The sequence below is a fragment of the Oncorhynchus kisutch genome, unplaced genomic scaffold (assembly GCF_002021735.2).
Source record: "Oncorhynchus kisutch isolate 150728-3 unplaced genomic scaffold, Okis_V2 scaffold3378, whole genome shotgun sequence".
In the NCBI taxonomy this organism is placed as follows: domain Eukaryota; kingdom Metazoa; phylum Chordata; class Actinopteri; order Salmoniformes; family Salmonidae; genus Oncorhynchus; species Oncorhynchus kisutch.
This window is the reverse complement of record NW_022265323.1, coordinates 177,925-201,354: the sequence shown is the minus strand read 5'-3', so window position 1 is coordinate 201,354 and position 23,430 is coordinate 177,925. Positions and strand designations below refer to the sequence as shown.

The 23,430-nt window shown below is 51.5% G+C and overlaps 1 protein-coding gene across 1 annotated transcript in view; it reads right to left on the bottom strand.

The window, feature by feature from the left end:
* Nucleotides 1-9,354: 9,354 nt before the first annotated feature.
* LOC116371561 (equilibrative nucleoside transporter 4) overlaps nucleotides 9,355-23,430 on the bottom strand; it is a 31,467-nt gene continuing 17,391 nt past the window's right edge. Inside the window, exons 8-10 of the mRNA XM_031820412.1 lie at nucleotides 21,440-21,627; nucleotides 12,885-13,125; nucleotides 9,355-10,318 (exon numbers count right to left, since the gene is read on the bottom strand). Of these exons, the coding sequence (XP_031676272.1) occupies nucleotides 10,212-10,318; nucleotides 12,885-13,125; nucleotides 21,440-21,627 (536 nt within the window). The 3' untranslated portion in view covers nucleotides 9,355-10,211. The remainder of the gene's footprint in view (nucleotides 10,319-12,884; nucleotides 13,126-21,439; nucleotides 21,628-23,430) is intronic.

Below are 23,430 nucleotides of genomic sequence, written 5' to 3'. Positions count from 1 at the left end.
AGAGTCCTGTCCTCCCAGGCCGTCAGCAGAGAGTCCTGTCCTCCCAGGACGTCAGCAGAGAGTCCTGTCCTCCCAGGACGTCAGCAGAGAGTCCTGTCCTCCCAGGCCGTCAGCAGAGAGTCCTGTCCTCCCAGGACGTCAGCAGAGAGTCCTGTCCTCCCAGGCCGTCAGCAGAGAGTCCTGTCCTCCCAGGACGTCAGCAGAGAGTCCTGTCCTCCCAGGACGTCAGCAGAGAGTCCTGTCCTCCCAGGACGTCAGCAGAGAGTCCTGTCCTCCCAGGACGTCAGCAGAGAGTCCTGTCCTCCCAGGACGTCAGCAGAGAGTCCTGTCCTCCCAGGACGTCAGCAGAGAGTCCTGTCCTCCCAGGCCGTCAGCAGAGAGTCCTGTCCTCCCATGCCGTCAGCAGAGAGTCCTGTCCTCCCAGGACGTCAGCAGAGAGTCCTGTCCTCCCAGGCCGTCAGCAGAGAGTCCTATCCTCCCAGGCCGTCAGCAGAGAGTCCTGTCCTCCCAGGCCATCAGCAGAGAGTCCTGTCCTCCCAGGCCGTCAGCAGAGAGTCCTGTCCTCCCAGGCCATCAGCAGAGAGTCCTGTCCTCCCAGGACGTCAGCAGAGAGTCCTGTCCTCCCAGGCCGTCAGCAGAGAGTCCTGTCCTCCCAGGCCATCAGCAGAGAGTCCTGTCCTCCCAGGCCGTCAGCAGAGAGTCCTGTCCTCCCAGGACGTCAGCAGAGAGTCCTGTCCTCCCAGGCCTTCAGCAGAGAGTCCTGTCCTCCCAGGACGTCAGCAGAGAGTCCTGTCCTCCCAGGACGTCAGCAGAGAGTCCTGTCCTCCCAGGACGTCAGCAGAGAGTCCTGTCCTCCCAGGACGTCAGCAGAGAGTCCTGTCCTCCCAGGACGTCAGCAGAGAGTCCTGTCCTCCCAGGACGTCAGCAGAGAGTCCTGTCCTCCCAGGACATCAGCAGAGAGTCCTGTCCTCCCAGGACGTCAGCAGAGAGTCCTGTCCTCCCAGGCCGTCAGCAGAGAGTCCTGTCCTCCCAGGCCGTCAGCAGAGAGTCCTGTCCTCCCAGGACGTCAGCAGAGAGTCCTGTCCTCCCAGGCCGTCAGCAGAGAGTCCTGTCCTCCCAGGACGTCAGCAGAGAGTCCTGTCCTCCCAGGACGTCAGCCTGGTGTAGGATCAGTTAGTGGAATGATTTGATTTTCATGTTTAATGAAATACTGGTCGTACACTACCGTTCAAAAGTTTGGGGTCACTTAGAAATGTCTTTGTTTTTGAAAGAAAAGCACTTTTTTTGTCCATTAAAATAACATGAAATTGATCTTGAAATTGATCAGAAATACATTGTTAATGTTGTTATTGACTATTGTAGTTGGAAACTGCAGATTTTGTAATAATAAAAAATAAAAAAGTTTTACCCCGTTTTCTCGGTTTCCAATTGTTTTAGTAGCTACTATCTTGTCTCATCGTTACAACTCCCGTACAGGTTTGGGAGAGACAAAGGTTGAAAGTCATGCGTCCTCCGATAAACAACTCAACCAAGCCACACTGCTTCTTAACACAGCGCGCATCCAACCAGGAAGCCAGCCGCACCAATGTGCCAGAGGAAACACCGTGCACCTGGCAACACCGTGCACCTCCCGCCACAGGAGTCGCTGGTGCGCAATGAGACAAGGATATCCCTACCGGCCAAACCCTCCCTAACCCGGACGACGCTAGGCCAATTGTGCGTCGCCCCACGGACCTCGCGGCTGGTTACGACGGAGCCTGAGCGCGAACCCAGAGTCTCTGGTGGCACAGCGCCCTTAACCACTGCGCCACCCGGGAGGCTAGAAACTGCAGATTTTTTATGGAATATCTACATAGGTGTACAGAGGCCCATTATCAGCAACCATCACTCCTGTTTTCCAATGGCACGTCGTGTTAGCTAATCCAAGTTTATCATTTTAAAAGGCTAATTGATCATTAGAAAACCCTTTTGCAATTATGTTAGCACAGCTGAAAACTGTTCTGATTAAAGACGCATTAAAACTGGCCTTCTTTAGACTAGTTGAGTATCTGGAGCGTCAGCATTTGTGGGTTTGATTACAGGCTAAAAATGGCCAGAAACAAAGACATTTCTTCTGAAACTCGTCAGTCTATTCTTGTTCTGAGAAATCAAGGCTATTCCATGCGAGAAATTGCCAAGAAACTGAAGATCTCGTACAACGCTGTGTACTACTCCCTTCACAGAACAGATCAAACTGGCCTTAACCAGAATAGAAAGAGTGGGAGGCCACGGAGGTCAACTGAGCAAGAGGACAAGTACATTAGTGTGTCTAGTTTGAGAAACAGATGCCTCACAAGTCCTCAACTGGCAGCTTCATTAAATAGTACCCGCAAAACACCAGTCAACAGTGAAGAGGCGACTCCGGGATGCTGACCTTCTAGGCAGAGTTCCTCTGTCCAGTCTCAACGTCAACAGTGAAGAGGCGACTCCTGGATGCTGACCTTCTAAGGCAGAGTTCCTCTGTCCAGTCTCAACGTCAACAGTGAAGAGGCGACTCCTGGATGCTGACCTTCTAAGGCAGAGTTCCTCTGTCCAGTCTCAACGTCAACAGTGAAGAGGCGACTCCTGGATGCTGACCTTCTAAGGCAGAGTTCCTCTGTCCAGTCTCAACGTCAACAGTGAAGAGGCGACTCCTGGATGCTGACCTTCTAAGGCAGAGTTCCTCTGTCCAGTCTCAACGTCAACAGTGAAGAGGCGACTCCTGGATGCTGACCTTCTAAGGCAGAGTTCCTCTGTCCAGTCTCAACGTCAACAGTGAAGAGGCGACTCCTGGATGCTGACCTTCTAAGGCAGAGTTCCTCTGTCCAGTCTCAACGTCAACAGTGAAGAGGCGACTCCTGGATGCTGACCTTCTAAGGCAGAGTTCCTCTGTCCAGTCTCAACATCAACAGTGAAGAGGCGACTCCTGGATGCTGACCTTCTAAGGCGGAGTTCCTCTGTCCAGTCTCAACGTCAACAGTGAAGAGGCGACTCCTGGATGCTGACCTTCTAAGGCAGAGTTCCTCTGTCCAGTCTCAACATCAACAGTGAAGAGGCGACTCCTGGATGCTGACCTTCTAAGGCAGAGTTCCTCTGTCCAGTCTCAACATCAACAGTGAAGAGGCGACTCCTGGATGCTGACCTTCTAAGGCGGAGTTCCTCTGTCCAGTCTCAACGTCAACAGTGAAGAGGCGACTCCTGGATGCTGACCTTCTAAGGCAGAGTTCCTCTGTCCAGTCTCAACATCAACAGTGAAGAGGCGACTCCTGGATGCTGACCTTCTAAGGCAGAGTTCCTCTGTCCAGTCTCAACGTCAACAGTGAAGAGGCGACTCCTGGATGCTGACCTTCTAAGGCAGAGTTCCTCTGTCCAGTGTCTGTGTTCTTTTGCCCATCTTAATCTTTCTCTTTTTATTGGCCAGTCTGAGATATGGCTTTCTCTTTGCAACTCTGCCTAGAAGGCACACAGCAGAGATTCAGACCTGAGACAGCATTGGAGTCTCTCTGCCTAGAAGGCACACAGCAGAGATTCAGACCTGAGACAGCATTGGAGTCTCTCTGCCTAGAAGGCACACAGCAGAGATTCAGACCTGAGACAGCATTGGAGTCTCTCTGACCAATAAGTGACATCAATTCAATCAACCAATCAATGAAGTCACTCTGTAATATATACACCCCCCCCACTCACTCCCCACCACCCTTCAAAATGTTAAACAATAAATTGATTTGTGTGACGTAATTATTAATCCTGTATTACCTTTCTGTTCCTACCAGTGAGAACAGATCAGCATCAACACTGCGCCCGGACCACTTCTCCCACAGCCCTTCCGCGTTCCCTGACAAAGATTTTAAAAGCATTGGATTGGTGTAAAAGCATTGGCTGTAGGGAGTCTCCATCATGACTGGGAGTGGATTTGGTGAGACGGGTGGAGAATGGAAACCAAGCTGAGTCCAGTTCACTGTTGGAGAGAGAGAGACCTCTGCTGGTCACACAGACCAACTGCACCCAGAGAGGAGTACCACAGTATGAGTCATAAAACCCAACACGTTGGTTTACTTTAATGTAACTGTATGCTAGGTGGTGTTAATAGCAACTGGCTGACTCACTCAGTGCTAACGTAATGTTAGCAGGCTGGTAGGGGCTAAAGTTAGCAGGCTAGTAGGGGTTAACGTTAGCAGGCTAGTAGGGGCTAACGTTATCATGCTGGTAGGGGCTAACGTTATCATGCTAGTAGGGGCTAACGTTAGCAGGCTGGTAGGGGCTAACGTTATCATGCTGGTAGGGGCTAACGTTATCAGGCTAGTAGGGGCTAACGTTAGCAGGCTGGTAGGGGGTAAAGTTAGCAGGCTAGTAGGGGTTAACGTTAGCAGGCTAGTAGGGGCTAAAGTTAGCAGGCCGGTAGGGGTTAACGTTAGCAGGCTAGTAGGGGCTAACGTTATCATGCTGGTAGGGGCTAACGTTATCAGGCTAGTAGGGGCTAACCTTAGCAGGCTGGTAGGGGGTAAAGTTAGCAGGCTAGTAGGGGTTAACGTTAGCAGGCTAGTAGGGGCTAAAGTTAGCAGGCCGGTAGGGGTTAACGTTAGCAGGCTAGTAGGGGCTAACGTTATCATGCTGGTAGGGCTAACGTTATCATGCTGGTAGGGGCTAACGTTATCAGGCTAGTAGGGGCTAACGTTAGCAGGCTGGTAGGGGCTAACGTTATCAGGCTAGTAGGGGCTAAAGTTAGCAGGCTAGTAGGGGCTAACGTTAGCAGGCTGGAAGGGGCTAACGTTATCAGGCTAGTAGGGGCTAACGTTATCAGGCTAGTAGGGGCTAATGTTATGAGACTGGTAGGGCTAAAGTTAGCAGGCTAGTAGGGGCTAACGTTAGCAGGCTGGAAGGGGCTAACGTTATCAGGCTAGTAGGGGCTAACGTTATGAGACTGGTAGGGCTATCGTTAGCAGGCTGGTAGGGGCTTACGTTAGCAGGCTGGTAAGGGCTAACCTTAGCAGGCTGGTAGGGGGTAAAGTTAGCAGGCTGGTAGGGGCTAACGTTAGCAGGCTGGTAGGGGCTAACGTTAGCAGGCTGGTAGGGGCTAATGTTAACAGGCTGGTAGGGCTAATGTTAGCAGGCTGGTAGGGCTAACGTTAGCAGGCTAGTAGGGGCTAATGTTATCAGGATGGTAGGGCTAACGTTAGCAGACTGGTAGGGGCTTACGTTAGCAGGCTGGTAAGGGCTAACCTTAGCAGGCTGGTAGGGGGTAAAGTTAGCAGGCTGGTAGGGGCTAACGTTAGCAGGCTGGTAGGGGCTAACGTTAGCAGGCTGGTAGGGGCTAATGTTAACAGGCTGGTAGGGCTAATGTTAGCAGGCTGGTAGGGCTAACGTTAGCAGGCTGTTAGGGGCTAACGTTAGCAGGCTGGTAGGGGCTAACGTTAGCAGGCTGTACAGACAACACCTGCCTCTCAGGTTCTGGACAGAGCAACCTCTCAGAACCTAGACAGAATAACCTCTCAGACCCTAGACAGAACAACCTCTCAGGTTCTAGACAGAACAACCTCTCAGACCTTAGACAGAACAACCTCTCAGACCCTAGACAGAATAACCTCTCAGGCCCTAGACAGAACAACCTCTCAGACCCTAGACAGAACAACCTCTCAGGCCCTAGACAGAACAACCTCTCAGGCCCTAGACAGAACAACCTCTCAGAACCTAGATAGAACAACCTCTCAGGCTCTGGACCCTAGACAGAACAACCTCTCAGGCTCTGGACAGAAGAACCTCTCAGAACCTAAACAGAACAACCTCTCAGGTTCTGGACAGAACAACCTCTCAGGTTCTGGACAGAACACCCTCTCAGACCCTAGACAGAATAACCTCTCAGACCCTAGACAGAATAACCTCTCAGACCCTAGACAAAATAACCTTTCAGACCCTAGACAGAACAACCTCTCAGACTCTAGACAGAACAACCTCTCAGGTTCTGGACAGAACAACCTCTCAGACCCTAGACAGAATAACCTCTCAGACCCTAGACAGAACAACCTCTCAGGTTCTGGACAGAACAACCTCTCAGACCCTAGACAGAACAACCTCTCAGATTCTGGACAGAACAACCTCTCAGGCTCTGGACCCTAGACAGAATAACCTCTCAGACCCTAGACAGAACAACCTCTCAGGTTCTAGACAGAACAACCTCTCAGGCTCTGGACAGAACAACCTCTCAGGCTCTGGACTCTAGACAGAACAACCTCTCAGGCTCTGGACTCTAGACAGAACAACCTCTCAGGCTCTGGACTCTGGACAGAACAACCTCTCAGGCTCTGGACCCTAGACAGAACAACCTCTCAGGTTCTAGACAGAACAACCTCTCAGGTTCTGGACAGAACAACCTCTCAGGCTCTGGACTCTAGACAGAACAACCTCTCAGGCTCTGGACTCTAGACAGAACAACCTCTCAGGCTCTGGACTCTAGACAGAACAACCTCTCAGGCTCTGGACTCTAGACAGAACAACCTCTCAGGCTCTGGACTCTAGACAGAACAACCTCTCAGGCTCTGGACTCTAGACAGAACAACCTCTCAGGCTCTGGACTCTAGACAGAACAACCTCTCAGACCCTAGACAGAACAACCTCTCAGGCTCTGGACTCTAGACAGAACAACCTCTCAGACCCTAGACAGAACAACCTCTCAGGCTCTGGACTCTAGACAGAACAACCTCTCAGACCCTAGACAGAACAACCTCTCAGACAGGTATATACAGTCTCTAGACAGAACAACCTCTCAGACCCTAGACAGAACAACCTCTCAGACAGGTATATACAGTCTCTAGACAGAACAACCTCTCAGACTCTAGACAGAACAACCTCTCAGACCCTAGACAGAACAACCTCTCAGGCTCTGGACTCTAGACAGAACAACCTCTCAGACCCTAGACAGAACAACCTCTCAGGCTCTGGACTCTAGACAGAACAACCTCTCAGACCCTAGACAGAACAACCTCTCAGACAGGTATATACAGTCTCTAGACAGAACAACCTCTCAGACCCTAGACAGAACAACCTCTCAGACAGGTATATACAGTCTCTAGACAGAACAACCTCTCAGACTCTAGACAGAACAACCTCTCAGACCCTAGACAGAACAACCTCTCAGACAGGTATATACAGTCTCTAGACAGAACAACCTCTCAGACCCTAGACAGAACAACCTCTCAGACAGGTATATACAGTCTCTAGACAGAACAACCTCTCAGACCCTAGACAGAATAACCTCTCAGACCCTAGACAGAACAACCTCTCAGACAGGTATATACAGACTCTAGACAGAACAACCTCTCAGGCTCTGGACTCTAGACAGAACAACCTCTCAGACCCTAGACAGAACAACCTCTCAGACCCTAGACAGAACAACCTCTCAGGCTCTGGACTCTAGACAGAACAACCTCTCAGACCCTAGACAGAACAACCTCTCAGACAGGTATATACAGTCTCTAGACAGAACAACCTCTCAGACCCTAGACAGAACAACCTCTCAGACAGGTATATACAGTCTCTAGACAGAACAACCTCTCAGACAGGTATATACAGTCTCTAGACAGAACAACCTCTCAGACAGGTATATACAGTCTCTAGACAGAACAACCTCTCAGACCCTAGACAGAACAACCTCTCAGACAGGTATATACAGTCTCTAGACAGAACAACCTCTCAGACAGGTATATACAGTCTCTAGACAGAACAACCTCTCAGACAGGTATATACAGTCTCTAGACAGAACAACCTCTCAGACAGGTATATACAGTCTCTAGACAGAACAACCTCTCAGACAGGTATATACAGTCTCTAGACAGAACAACCTCTCAGACCCTAGACAGAACAACCTCTCAGACAGGTATATACAGTCTCTAGACAGAACAACCTCTCAGACCCTAGACAGAACAACCTCTCAGACAGGTATATACAGTCTCTAGACAGAACAACCTCTCAGACAGGTATATACAGTCTCTAGACAGAACAACCTCTCAGACCCTAGACAGAACAACCTCTCAGACAGGTATATACAGTCTCTAGACAGAACAACCTCTCAGTCTCTAGACAGAACAACCTCTCAGACTCTAGACAGAACAACCTCTCAGACAGGTATATACAGTCTCTAGACAGAACAACCTCTCAGACCCTAGACAGAACAACCTCTCAGACAGGTATATACAGTCTCTAGACAGAACAACCTCTCAGACAGGTATATACAGTCTCTAGACAGAACAACCTCTCAGACCCTAGACAGAACAACCTCTCAGACAGGTATATACAGTCTCTAGACAGAACAACCTCTCAGTCTCTAGACAGAACAACCTCTCAGACTCTAGACAGAACAACCTCTCAGACAGGTATATACAGTCTCTAGACAGAACAACCTCTCAGACCCTAGACAGAACAACCTCTCAGACAGGTATATACAGTCTCTAGACAGAACAACCTCTCAGACAGGTATATACAGTCTCTAGACAGAACAACCTCTCAGACAGGTATATACAGTCTCTAGACAGAACAACCTCTCAGACAGGTATATACAGTCTCTAGACAGAACAACCTCTCAGACAGGTATATACAGTCTCTAGACAGAACAACCTCTCAGACCCTAGACAGAACAACCTCTCAGACAGGTATATACAGTCTCTAGACAGAACAACCTCTCAGACCCTAGACAGAACAACCTCTCAGACAGGTATATACAGTCTCTAGACAGAACAACCTCTCAGACAGGTATATACAGTCTCTAGACAGAACAACCTCTCAGACAGGTATATACAGACCCTAGACAGAACAACCTCTCAGACAGGTATATACAGTCTCAAGACAGAACAACCTCTCAGACAGGTATATACAGTCTCTAGACAGAACAACCTCTCAGACAGGTATATACAGTCTCTAGACAGAACAACCTCTCAGACAGGTATATACAGTCTCTAGACAGAACAACCTCTCAGACAGGTATATACAGTCTCTAGACAGAACAACCTCTCAGACCCTAGACAGAACAACCTCTCAGACAGGTATATACAGTCTCTAGACAGAACAACCTCTCAGACCCTAGACAGAACAACCTCTCAGACAGGTATATACAGTCTCTAGACAGAACAACCTCTCAGACCCTAGACAGAACAACCTCTCAGACAGGTATATACAGTCTCTAGACAGAACAACCTCTCAGACCCTAGACAGAACAACCTCTCAGACAGGTATATACAGTCTCTAGACAGAACAACCTCTCAGACAGGTATATACAGTCTCTAGACAGAACAACCTCTCAGACAGGTATATACAGTCTCTAGACAGAACAGGTATAGACACATTTGATTTTATTTCATGTTTGTCGGTTATATATTTTATTTAATATGTTTTACATTCACAACGTTTATATTGACATGAACCCTGAAGAATAAAGACCGACTTTGATCACTGGTAGGTTCCTCATCTCGATCCGCGGTAGATCACTAACGGAAAGGCAAGGATCATGTCATGCATCGGGTCATAGCTGTCACACAGGTGATGTCACAGAGGCGTGTCAGTCGGCGTGTATGAGAGTCTGAGGTTCTGTTCAAGTTGTCTCCCGGGCAGAGCAGGGAGCCGATCAGAGGTTCTGTTCACGTCGTCTCCAAGGCAGAGCAGGGAGCCAAGCAGAGGTTCTGTTCATGTTGTCTCCCGGGCAGAGCAGGGAGCCGATCAGAGGTTCACGTCGTCTCCCGGGCAGAGCAGGGAGCCAATCAGAGGTTCTGTTCACGTTGTCTCCAAGGCAGAGCAGGGAGCCGATCAGAGGTTCTGTTCATGTTGTCTCCCGTGCAGAGCAGGGAGCCGATCAGAGGTTCTGTTCACGTTGTCTCCCGGGCAGAGCAGGGAGCCAATCAGAGGTTCACGTTGTCTCCCGGGTAGAGCAGGGAGCCGATCAGAGGTTCTGTTCACGTTGTCTCCCGGCCAGAGCAGGGAGCCAATCAGAGGTTCACGTTGTCTCCCGGGCAGAGCAGGGAGCCGATCAGAGGTTCTGTTCATGTTGTCTCCCGGGCAGAGCAGGGAGCCGATCAGAGGTTCTGTTCATGTTGTCTCCCGGGCAGAGCAGGGAGCCGATCAGAGGTTCTGTTCATGTTGTCTCCCGGGCAGAGCAGGGAGCCGATCAGAGGTTCTGTTCACGTTGTCTCCCGGGCAGAGCAGGGAGCCAATCAGAGGTTCTGTTCACGTTGTCTCCCGGGCAGAGCAGAAAGCCCAGCAGTATAGACGAGGAGGATCAGGAGGTGAATCAGGATAACATCCTGGAAACAGCAGAGAGCTGGGGAGTGTGGCAGGCCGGAGGGGTCAGAGGTTAGAGGTCAGGCTGGAGTTCAGTATCCTGTCAGTCTGGAGCGACTCCTTTTCGCTGAGGCCTTTTCTGGGCTCTGTGTATGTATATGTGTGTGTGTATGTGTGTGTGTGTGTGTGTGTGTGTATGTGTGTGTGTGTGTATGTGAATGTGTATGTGTGTGTGTGTGTGTGTGTGTGTGTTCAATACCCTGTGGTGATGTTGGTGAGTGTGTGTGTGTTTGAGCCCGGTGCAGTGAAGCTATAGGCAGCGTAGGCCACAGCTGATCCCAACATCAACCCTGTCATGTACGATACAGTCATAGTGTTACCTAGAGAGAGGAGAGGAGAGGAGAGGAGAGGAGAGGAGAGGAGAGGAGAGGAGAGGAGAGGAGAGGAGAGGAGAGGAGAGGAGAGGAGAGGAGAGGAGAGGAGAGGAGAGGAGAGGAGAGGAGAGGAGAGGAGAGGAGAAGGATTGAGAGAGGAGAGGGGAGGAGAGGAGAGGAGAAGGATTGAGAGAGGAGAAGGATTGAGAGAGGAGAGGAGAGGAGAGGAGAGGAGAGGAGAGGAGAGGAGAGGAGAGGAGAGGAGAGGAGAGGAGAGGAGAGGAGAGGAGAGGAGAGGAGAGGAGAGGAGAGGAGAGAGAGAGAGAGAGAGAGAGAGAGAGAGAGAGAGAGGGAGGAGATTATTATATAGTATATAGATAGAGCACTGTCAATGTAGAAAATCGGCACTAAATTGTAGGAGGAGCTCCTGCTGCAGTTGAGTGGTTTACAGTATTACAATATAGAGTGTATATAGAGACACCTCCAGAATTATTGGCACCTTTGATAACGATGAACAACAAATACTGTATAAAATAAAATCATACAAATACCGAGATATATTTTGTGAACAAAAAAACCCTCATATGATTATAAATTATTACAATTGTTTAGAGAAAGATATTCTATTTAAAAGGTAAACATTTAAAATGGTAGTTAAATGTTTTGGCACCCCAAAAGAAAAGAAAGTGGGAGAAAGAGAGAGAACTTAGAGTTTTTAAGGAGGACTTTAGTTTCAGGGTGCACAGTCTGATATAAAGAGACTTGATAACAATGAAATAATCCATCACCAAGAGAGAACACCCCTGTTTTCACTACTCCATCACCTAGAGAGAACACCCCTGTTTTCAATACTCCATCACCTAGAGAGAACACCCCTGTTTTCACTATTCCATATTCCATCACCAAGAGAGAACACCCCTGTTTTCAATACTCCATCACCTAGAGAGAACACCCCTGTTTTCACTACTCCATCACCTAGAGAGAACACCCCTGTTTTCAATACTCCATCACCTAGAGAGAACACCCCTGTTTTCACTATTCCATATTCCATCACCAAGAGAGAACACCCCTGTTTTCACTACTCCATCACCAAGAGAGAACACCCCTGTTTACAATACTCCATCACCTAGAGAGAAACCCCTGTTTTCACTACTCCATCACCTAGAGAGAACACCCCTGTTTTCAATACTCCATCACCTAGAGAGAACACCCCTGTTTACAATACTCCATCACCTAGAGAGAACACCCCTGTTTTCACTACTCCATCACCTAGAGAGAACACCCCTGTTTTCAATACTCCATCACCTAGAGAGAACACCCCTGTTTTCAATACTCCATCACCTAGAGAGAACACCCCTGTTTTCAATACTCCATCACCTAGAGAGAACACCCCTGTTTTCAATACTCCATCACCTAGAGAGAACACCCCTGTTTTCACTACTCCATCACCTAGAGAGAACACCCCTGTTTTCAAATACTCCATCACCTAGAGAGAACACCCCTGTTTTCAATACTCCAGCACCTTCCCCTTGCGAGGATAACGACACAGACGTTTTCTAAAATGTTTTCTGAGATTGGAGAACACATTGGGGAGGGATTTCAGACCATTCCTCAATAGATCTTTCTAGATCCTTATGGACTGGCTACTTCAATTCAAACCACAGGTATGAATGGGTTCATGTCCAGGCGTCTGAAAAGGCCATTACAAATAGTGGATTTTTGTGGTCCATGAACCATTTCTGAATGACGAATGGATTTTAAATGTGTGTTACCTCATTTCTATACCCCAGTGAAACAGGAAGCCATGGAAGGCCACAATATAGTTCCTTCAACTGAGATTAATTTCAAACATTATTAATGCAGATTTCATTTAGTTACATTTGACCAATACGATTCTTTACAGGTGCCAATAATGAGATATAAGTGATTACTTGTTAAACAACATCTCTTTCTCTGAGCAATTGTATTATTATAAAAGTAGATCCACCCCTCTACCTAATTACCCCTCTACCCCACCACCCCTCTACCTCATTACCTCTCTACCTCATCACCCCTCTACCTCATCACCCCTCTACCTCACCACCCTCTACCTCATCACCCCTCTACCTCATCACCCCTCTACCTCATTACCTCTCTACCTCACCACCCCTCCACCTCATCACCCCTCTACCTCACCACCCCTCTACCTCACCACCCCTCTACCTTATCACCCTCTACCTCATCACCCCTCACCTGCTAGTTCTCTCTGTTCCGGCGGGACCTTCCCAGCAGCCTGTATCATGGGGACTGATCCAAAGTAACCGTTGGTTACGCCCATGAGGAGAGAAAAGAGACAGGGCCAGGCGGGGTGGGAGAGGGTTGGGGTGGAGGAGGGATACACACACATCACCAACAGAGGGATGAAGACCACCCGCAGGCAGGAGAAGAGGAGCAGGTGACCCCCCGTCCACTCATAGGGCAACGCAGCCAGGATCTGGAAAGGGCAGAGGGCTTAGTGTATATCTATATCTATCCATCCATCATCCATTCATCTACCCATCCACCCAACCATCCACCCACCCACCCATCATCCATCCATCTACCTATCCATCCATCTACCCATCCACCATCCATCCACCCACCCATCTACCCATCCACCCACCCATCTACCCATCCATCCACCCACCCATCTACCCATCCACCCACCCATCCATCCACCCACCCACCCATCCATCCACCCATCTACCCATCCATCCACCCATCTACCCATCCACCCACCCATCTACCCATCCATCCACCCACCCACCGATCTACCCATCCACCCACCCACCCACCCATCTACTCATCCACCCACCCACCCATCAACCCATCCATCCATCCATCTACCCATCCACCCACCCACCCATCTACCCATCCATCCATCTACCCATCCATCCACCCACCCATCTACCCATCCATCTACCCATCCATCCATCCACCCACCCATCTACCCATCCACCCACCCATCCACCCATCCATCCACCCATCCACCCACCCATCCACCCACCCATCTACCCATCCACCCATCTACTCATCCACCCACCCACCCATCTACCCATCCACCCATCTACCCATCCATCCACCCATCTACCCATCCACCCACCCATCTACCCATCCACCCACCCATCTACCCATCCATCCACCCACCCATCTACCCATCCATCCATCCACCCATCTACCCATCCATCCACCCACCCATCTACCCACCCATCCACCCATCTACCCATCCATCCACCCATCTACCCACCCACCCATCTACCCATCCACCCACCCATCCACCCATCTACCCATCCATCCACCCACCCATCTACCCATCCACCCACCCATCCACCCACCCACCCATCCACCCACCCATCCACCCACCCACCCATCTACTCATCCACCCATCTACCCATCCATCCACCCATCTACCCATCCATCCACCCATCCATCCACCCATCCATCTACCCATCCATCACCCACCCATCTACCCATCCACACACCTATCCACCCATCTACCCATCCATCCACCCATCTACCCATCCATCCACCCATCTACCCACCCACCCATCTACCCATCCACCCATCTACTCATCCACCCACCCATCTACCCATCCACCCATCTACCCATCCATCCATCCACCCACCCATCCACCCATCCATCCATTCCACCCACCCATCCACCCATCTACCCATCCACCCATCCATCCACCCACCCATCCATCCATCTACCCATCCATCCACCCATCCATCCACCCCACCCATCTACCCATCCATCCACCCATCCATCCACCCACCCATCTACCCATCCATCCACCCATCCATCCACCCATCTACCATCCATCCACCCACCCACCCATCTACCCATCCATCCACCCATCTACCCATCCATCCACCCATCCACCCCACCCATCCATCCATTCCATCCACCCATCCATCTACCCATCCACCCATCCATCCATTCATCCATCCATCTACCCATCCATCCACCCACCCATCTACCCATCCACCCATCCACCCATCCATCCATCTACCCATCCACCCATCTACCCATCCATCCATCCACCCATCCATCCATCTACCCATCCACCCATCCATCCATCTACCCATCCACCCATCTACCCATCCATCCATCCACCCACCCATCCATCCATCCACCCACCCATCCACCCATCTACCCATCCATCCATCCACCCATCTACCCATCCACCCATCCATCTACCCATCCATCCACCCATCCACCCATCTACCCATCCATCCATCTACCCATCCATCCATCAACCCATCCACCCATCCATCCATCCACCCACCCATCTACCCATCCATCCACCCATCCATCCACCCATCTACCCATCCATCCACCCACCCATCTACCCATCCATCCATCCATCCACCCATTTACCCATCCATCCACCCATCCACCCACCCATCTACCCATCCATCCATCCACCCATCCATCTACCCATCCACCCATCCATCCATCCATCCATCTACCCATCCACCCACCCATCTACCCATCCACCCATCTACCATCCACCCATCTACCCATCCATCCACCCACCCATCTACCCATCCATCCACCCATCCATCCACCCATCCATCCACCCACCCATCTACCCATCCATCCACCCATCTACCCATCCATCCACCCATCCACCCACCCATCTACCCATCCATCCATCCACCCATCCATCTACCCATCCACCCATCCATCCATTCATCCATCCATCTACCCATCCATCCACCCACCCATCTACCCATCCACCCATCCACCCATCTACCCCATCCATCCACCCACCCATCTACCCATCCATCCATCCACCCATCCATCCATCTACCCATCCACCCATCCATCCATCTACCCATCCACCCATCTACCCATCCATCCATCCACCCATCCATCCATCCACCCACCCATCCACCCATCTACCCATCCATCCACCACATCCATCCATCCATCTACCCATCCATCCACCCATCTACCCACCCATCCACCCATCCATCCACCCCATCTACCCATCCATCCACCCACCCATCTACCCATCCATCCACCCATCCATCCACCCATCTACCCATCCATCCACCCACCCATCTACCCATCCATCCACCCATCTACCCATCCACCCATCCACCCACCCATCTACCCATCCATCCATCCACCCATCCATCTACCCATTCACCCATCCATCCATTCATCCATCCATCTACCCATCCATCCACCCACCCATCTACCCATCCATCCATCCACCCATCCATCCATCTACCCATCCACCCATCCATCCATCTACCCATCCACCCATCTACCCATCCACCCATCCACCCATCTACCCATCCATCCACCCATCTACCCATCCACCCATCCATCTACCCATCCATCCACCCATCCACCCATCTACCCATCCATCCATCTACCCATCCATCCATCAACCCATCCACCCATCCATCCATCCACCCACCCATCTACCCATCCATCCACCCATCAACCCACCCATCTACCCATCCATCCACCCACCCATCTACCCATCCATCCATCCATCCACCCATTTACCCATCCATCCACCCATCCACCCACCCATCTACCCATCCATCCATCCACCCATCCATCTACCCATCCACCCATCCATCCATCCATCCATCTACCCATCCACCCACCCATCTACCCATCCACCCATCTACCCATCCACCCATCTACCCATCCATTCCACCCACCCATCTACCCATCCATCCATCCACCCATCCATCCATCTACCCATCCACCCATCTACCCATCCATCCATCTACCCATCCATCCATCTACCCATCCATCCATCCACCCACCCATCCACCCATCTACCCATCCATCCACCCACCCATCCATCCATCTACCCATCCATCCACCCATCTACCCATCCACCCACCCATCCACCCATCTACCCATCCATCCACCCATCTACCCATCCACCCATCCATCTACCCATCCATCTACCCATCCATCCACCCATCCACCCATCTACCCATCCATCCATCTACCCATCCATCCATCTAACCATCCATCCATCAACCCATCCATCCACCCACCCATCTACCCATCCATCCACCCATCTACCCATCCATCCACCCATCCACCCATCTACCCATCCATCCACCCACCCACCGATCTACCCATCCACCCACCCACCCACCCATCTACTCATCCACCACCACCCACCCATCAACCCATCCATCCATCCATCTACCCATCCACCCACCCACCCATCTACCCATCCATCCATCTACCCATCCATCCACCCCACCCATCTACCCATCCATCACCCATCTACCCATCCATCCACCCACCCATCCACCCCATCCATCCACCCATCTACCCATCCACCCACCCATCCACCCACCCACCCATCTACTCATCCACCCACCCACCCATCTACCCATCCACCCATCTACCCATCCACCCATCTACCCATCCATCCACCCATCTACCCATCCACCCACCCATCTACCCATCCACCCACCCATCTACCCATCCATCCACCCACCCATCTACCCATCCATCCACCCACCCACCCATCTACCCATCCACCCACCCAGTCCACCCACCCCACCCATCCACCCACCCACCCACCCATCTACTCATCCACCCATCTACCCATCCATCCACCCATCTACCCATTCCATCCACCCATCCATCCACCCATTCCATCTACCCATCCATCCACCCACCCATCTACCCATCCACCCACCTATCCACCATCTACCCATCCATCCACCCATCTACCCATCCATCCACCAATCTACCCACCCACCCATCTACCCATCCACCCATCTACTCATCCACCCACCCATCTACCCATCCACCCATCTACCCATCCATCCATCTACCCATCCATCCACCCACCCATCCACCCATCCATCCATCCACCCACCCATCCACCCACCCACCATCCACCCATCTACCCATCCACCCATCCATCCACCCACCCATCCATCCATCTACCCATCCATCCACCCATCCATCCACCCACCCATCTACCCATCCATCCACCCATCCATCCACCCATCCATCCACCCATCTACCCATCCATCCACCCACCCATCTACCCATCCATCCATCCATCCACCCATCTACCCATCCATCCACCCATCCACCCACCCATCTACCCATCCATCCATCCACCCATCCATCTACCCATCCACCCATCCATCCATCCATCCATCCATCTACCCATCCATCCACCCACCCATCTACCCATCCATCCATCCACCCATCCATCCATCTACCCATCCACCCATCCATCCATCTACCCATCCACCCATCTACCCATCCATCCATCCACCCACCCATCCACCCATCTACCCATCATCCATCTACCCATCCATCCACCCATCTACCCATCCACCCACCCATCCACCCATCTACCCATCCATCCACCCATCTACCCATCCACCCATCCATCTACCCATCCATCCACCCATCCACCCATCTACCCATCCATCCATCTACCCATCCATCCATCAACCATCCACCCATCCATCCATCCACCCACCCATCTACCCATCCATCCACCCATCCATCCATCCACCCACCCATCTACCCATCCATCCATCCATCCACCCATCTACCCATCCATCCACCCATCCACCCACCCATCTACCCATCCATCCATCCACCCATCCATCCACCCATCCACCCATCCATCCATCCATCCATCTACCCATCCATCCACCCACCCATCTACCCATCCACCCATCTACCCATCCACCCATCTACCCATCCATCCACCCACCCATCTACCCATCCATCCATCCACCCATCTACCCATCCATCCATCTACCCATCCACCCATCTACCCATCCATCCATCCACCCACCCATCCACCCATCTACCCATCCATCCACCCACCCATCCATCCATCTACCCATCCATCCACCCATCTACCCATCCACCCACCCATCTACCCATCCATCCATCCACCCATCTACCCATCCATCCATCTACCCATCCACCCATCTACCCATCCATCCATCCACCATTACCCATCCATCCATCTACCATCCATCCATCACCAATCCCATCATCCATCCACCCACCCATCTACCCATCCATCCACCCATCTACCCATCCATCCACCCATCCACCCATCTACCCATCCATCCATCTACCCATCCATCCACCCATCCACCCATCCATCCACCCATCTACCCATCCATCCATCTACCCATCCATCCATCAACCCATCCACCCATCCATCCATCCACCCACCCATCTACCCATCCATCCACCCATCTACCATCCATCCACCCATCCACCCATCTACCCATCCATCCATCTACCCATCCATCCACCCATCCACCCATCCATCCACCCATCTACCCATCCATCCATCTACCCATCCATCCATCAACCCATCCACCCATCCATCCATCCACCCACCCATCTACCCATCCATCCACCCATCTACCCATCCATCCACCCATCCACCCATCTACCCATCCATCCATCTACCCATCCATCCACCCATCCACCCATCCATCCAGCTACCCATCCACCCACCCATCTACCCATCTACCCATCCATCCACCCATCTACCCATCCATCCATCCACCCATCTACCCATCCACCCACCCACCCACCCACCCACCCACCCATCCAGCTACCCATCCACCCACCCATCCATCCATCTACCATCCATCCACCCATCTACCCATCCACCCATCTACCCATCCACCCATCCATCCATCTACCCATCCATCCATCTACCCATCCATCCATCTACCCATCCACCCATCCACCCACCCACCCATCTACCCATCCACCCATCCAGCTACCCATCCACCCACCCATCCATCCATCTACCCATCCATCCACCCATCTACCCATCCATCCATCTACCCATCCATCCATCCACCCATCTACCCATCCATCCACCCACCCATCTACCCATCCATCCACCCATCTACCCATCCATCCACCCATCCATCCATCTACCCATCCATCCACTCATCCACCCATCCATCCATCTACCCATCCATCCATCCATCCATCCATCTACCCATCCATCCATCCACCCATCCATCCATCTACCCATCCATCCATCTACCCATCCATCCATCCATCTACCCATCCATCTACCCATCCATCCATCCACCCATCTACCCATCCACCCATCTACCCATCCATCCATCTACCCATCCATCCATCCATCTACCCATCCATCTACCCATCCATCCATCCACCCATCTACCCATCCACCCATCCACCCACCCACCCATCTACCCATCCACCCATCCAGCTACCCATCCACCCACCCATCCATCCATCTACCATCCATCCACCCATCTACCCATCCATCCACCCATCCATCCATCTACCCATCCACCCATCCATCCATCTACCCATCCATCCATCTACCCATCCACCCACCCACCCATCTACCCATCCACCCATCCAGCTACCCATCCACCCACCCATCCATCCATCTACCCATCCATCTACCCATCCATCCATCCACCCATCTACCCATCCATCCACCCAACCATCTACCCATCCATCCACCCATCTACCCATCCATCCACCCATCCACCCATCCATCCATCTACCCATCCATCCACCCATCCATCCATCTACCCATCCATCTACCCATCCATCCATCTACCCATCCATCCATCCACCCATCCATCCATCTACCCATCCATCCATCTACCCATCCATCCATCCACCCATCTACCCATCCACCCATCTACCCACCCACCCACCCACCCACCCATCATCCATCCATCATCTATCCATCATCCATCCATCCATAATCCATCCATCCATCTATCCATCATCCATCCATCCAGACTGATCTATCTACCTACCTACCTATCCATCCATCTACATTCCTACTATCAGCCATCCATCTATCTACATTCCTACCATCCATCTACCCATCCATCTATCTACATTTCTACCATCCATCTACCCATCCATCCATCGACTGATCTATCTATCTACCTACCTATCTATCCATCCATCCATCCATCTACATTTCTACTATCAGCCATCCATCATCCATCCATCTATCCACATTCCTACCATCCATCTATCTAGATTCCTACCATCCATCTATCCACATTCCTACCATCCATCCATCAATCTACATTCCTACCATCCATCCATCATTCATCCATTTATCCATCATCCATCCATCCATCTATCTACATTCCTACCATCCATCCATCATTCATCCATTTATCCATCATCCATCCATCCATCTACATTCCTACCATCCATCCATCCATCAATCTATATTCCTACCATCCATCCATCCATCAATCTATATTCCTACCATCCATCCATCCATCAATCTATATTCCTACCATCCATCCATCAATCTATATTCCTACCATCCATCCATCCATCAATCTATATTCCTACCATCCATCCATCAATCTATATTCCTACCATCCATCCATCCATCAATCTATATTCCTACCATCCAATCTATATTCCTACCATCCATCCATCCATCAATCTATATTCCTACCATCCATCCATCAATCTATATTCCTACCATCCATCCATCAATCTACATTCCTATCATCCATCCATCCATCCATTCATCCATACCATCCATCCAGTTGTTCCAAACCTCTCCTCGTGGACCCCCAACCATTCCAAACCTCTCCTTGGGGACCCCCAACCATTCCAAACCTCTCCAACACTGGGGGTCCCCAAGGAGAGGTTTGGAATGGTTGGGGGTCCCCGAGGAGAGGTTTGGAACGGCTGGGGGTCCCCGAGGAGAGGTTTGAGAACACTGGACAAGTAAACTGACCTTGCCTACGAAGTCGGCCATGTTGAATGTGGCCATGATGAGTATAGGTAGCCACTCCCCCAGGGTTGGGTTGCGTATCTCTGATTCCAGACCAGGAAACAGACACAGAGTGATGCTATAGGTCACTGCTATAGACAACATGTAGGCCCAGATCACTCTGGCAACGATGTACCTGTGAAGAAACATATCTGAAGGGGGGAGAAGAGGAGGAGGTAGGGGGAGAAGGGGGGGAGGGAGAGAGGGAGGGGGAAGGGGGGGAGGGGAGGAGAGGGAGGGGGAGAAGGGGGGGAGGGAGGGAGGGAGGGGGGAGAAGAGGAGGAGAAGGGAGAAGAGGGGGGAGAGGGAGGGAGGGTGGAGAAGGGGGAGGGGAGGAGAGGGAGGGGGAGAAGGGGGAGGGGGGGAGAGGGAGGGTGGAGAAGGGGGAGGGGAGGAGAGGGAGGGGGAGATTGGGGAGGGGAGGAGAGGGAGGGGGAGAAGGCAGTGGAAGGGGATGAGGGAGAAGGGGGAGGAGGTGGAGGGGAGGAGAAGGGAAAAAGGAGGGGGTGAGAAGAGAAGAGAGGGGGAACGAGGGGGGAGAGGGAGGGAGGGTGGAGAAGGGGGAGGGGAGGAGAGGGAGGGGAGGAGAGGGAGGGGGAGAAGGGGGAGGGGAGGAGAGGGAGGGGGAGAAGGGGGAGGGGAGGAGAGGGAGGGGGGGAGGGGAGGAGAGGGAGGGGGAGAAGGGGGAGGGGAGGAGAGGAGAGGGAGGGGGAGAAGGGGGAGGGGAGGAGAGGGAGGGGGAGAAGGGGGAGGGGAGGAGAGGGAGGGGGAGAAGGCAGTGGAAGGGGATGAGGGAGAAGGGGGAGGAGGTGGAGGGGAGGAGAAGGGAAAAAGGAGGGGGTGAGAAGAGAAGAGAGGGGGAACGAGGGAAGAGGAATGCTGTTGGTATCCGTAGTGTACAAACATTGGGTAGAATCATTGTGTTTACAAGCACTCGTTCGACATTACAGTTTCTCTAGATCGCTAAGACACTTTGAATGAAACTGGGGTGGAACTGATCTCCATCACAACCTAATGAGCACTACGACAGTATTACTTGGTGATAAACTCTAAGTCATTTCTCTTTGTTTTCACACACAATGCAAATGCTAAGCACATTTTGTTCCCCAAAACAGTAAACACAACTCTCTACAAAAGATGCAAAACTCAGTTGAGCAAAACTCCCATGAACCTCTTCTGCACGTGTGCAAAACTTCTTTGCACAATTGTTCAATCAGCAAATCATTCGTGCATAAAAGAGGTCACCTCTGAGTTGCTATTAAGACAGGACCCAGTCCGAGGCTGAGGGCTGTTTATGTACCCCCACAGACAGGCACTAAGACCGCACTCAGTCAGCTGTATCAGGAAATAAGGAAACCACTCACCCAGAGGCGGCGCCTCTTAGTGGCCGGAGACTTTAATGCAGGAAAAATTAAATCAGTTTCACCAAATCTCTATCAACATGTTAAATGTGCAACCAGAGGGAAATAACTCTGGACCACCTTTACTCCACACACAGCGACGTGTACAAAGCTCTCCCTCACCCTCCATTTGGTAAATCTGAACATAATTATCCTCCTGATTCCTGCTGACAAGCTAAAATTAAGGCAGGAAGCACCAGTGACTCGGTCTATAATAACATGGTCAGATGAAGCAGATGCTAAGCTGCAGGACTGTTTTGCTAGTACAGACTGGAATATATTCCGGCATTCCTCCAATGGCATTAAGGAATACACAACACCAGTCATTGGCTTCAACAATAAGTGCATCGATGACATACGTACATACCCCAACCAGAAGCCATGGATTACAGGCAACATCCTCACTGAGCTAAAGGCTAGAGCTGCCGCTTTCAAGGAGAGGGACTGTAACCCGGAAGCTTATAAGATATCCTGCTATGCCCTGCGGCGAACCATCAAACAGGCAAAGCGTCAATACAGGGCTAAGATTGAATCGTACTACACCGGCTCCGACGC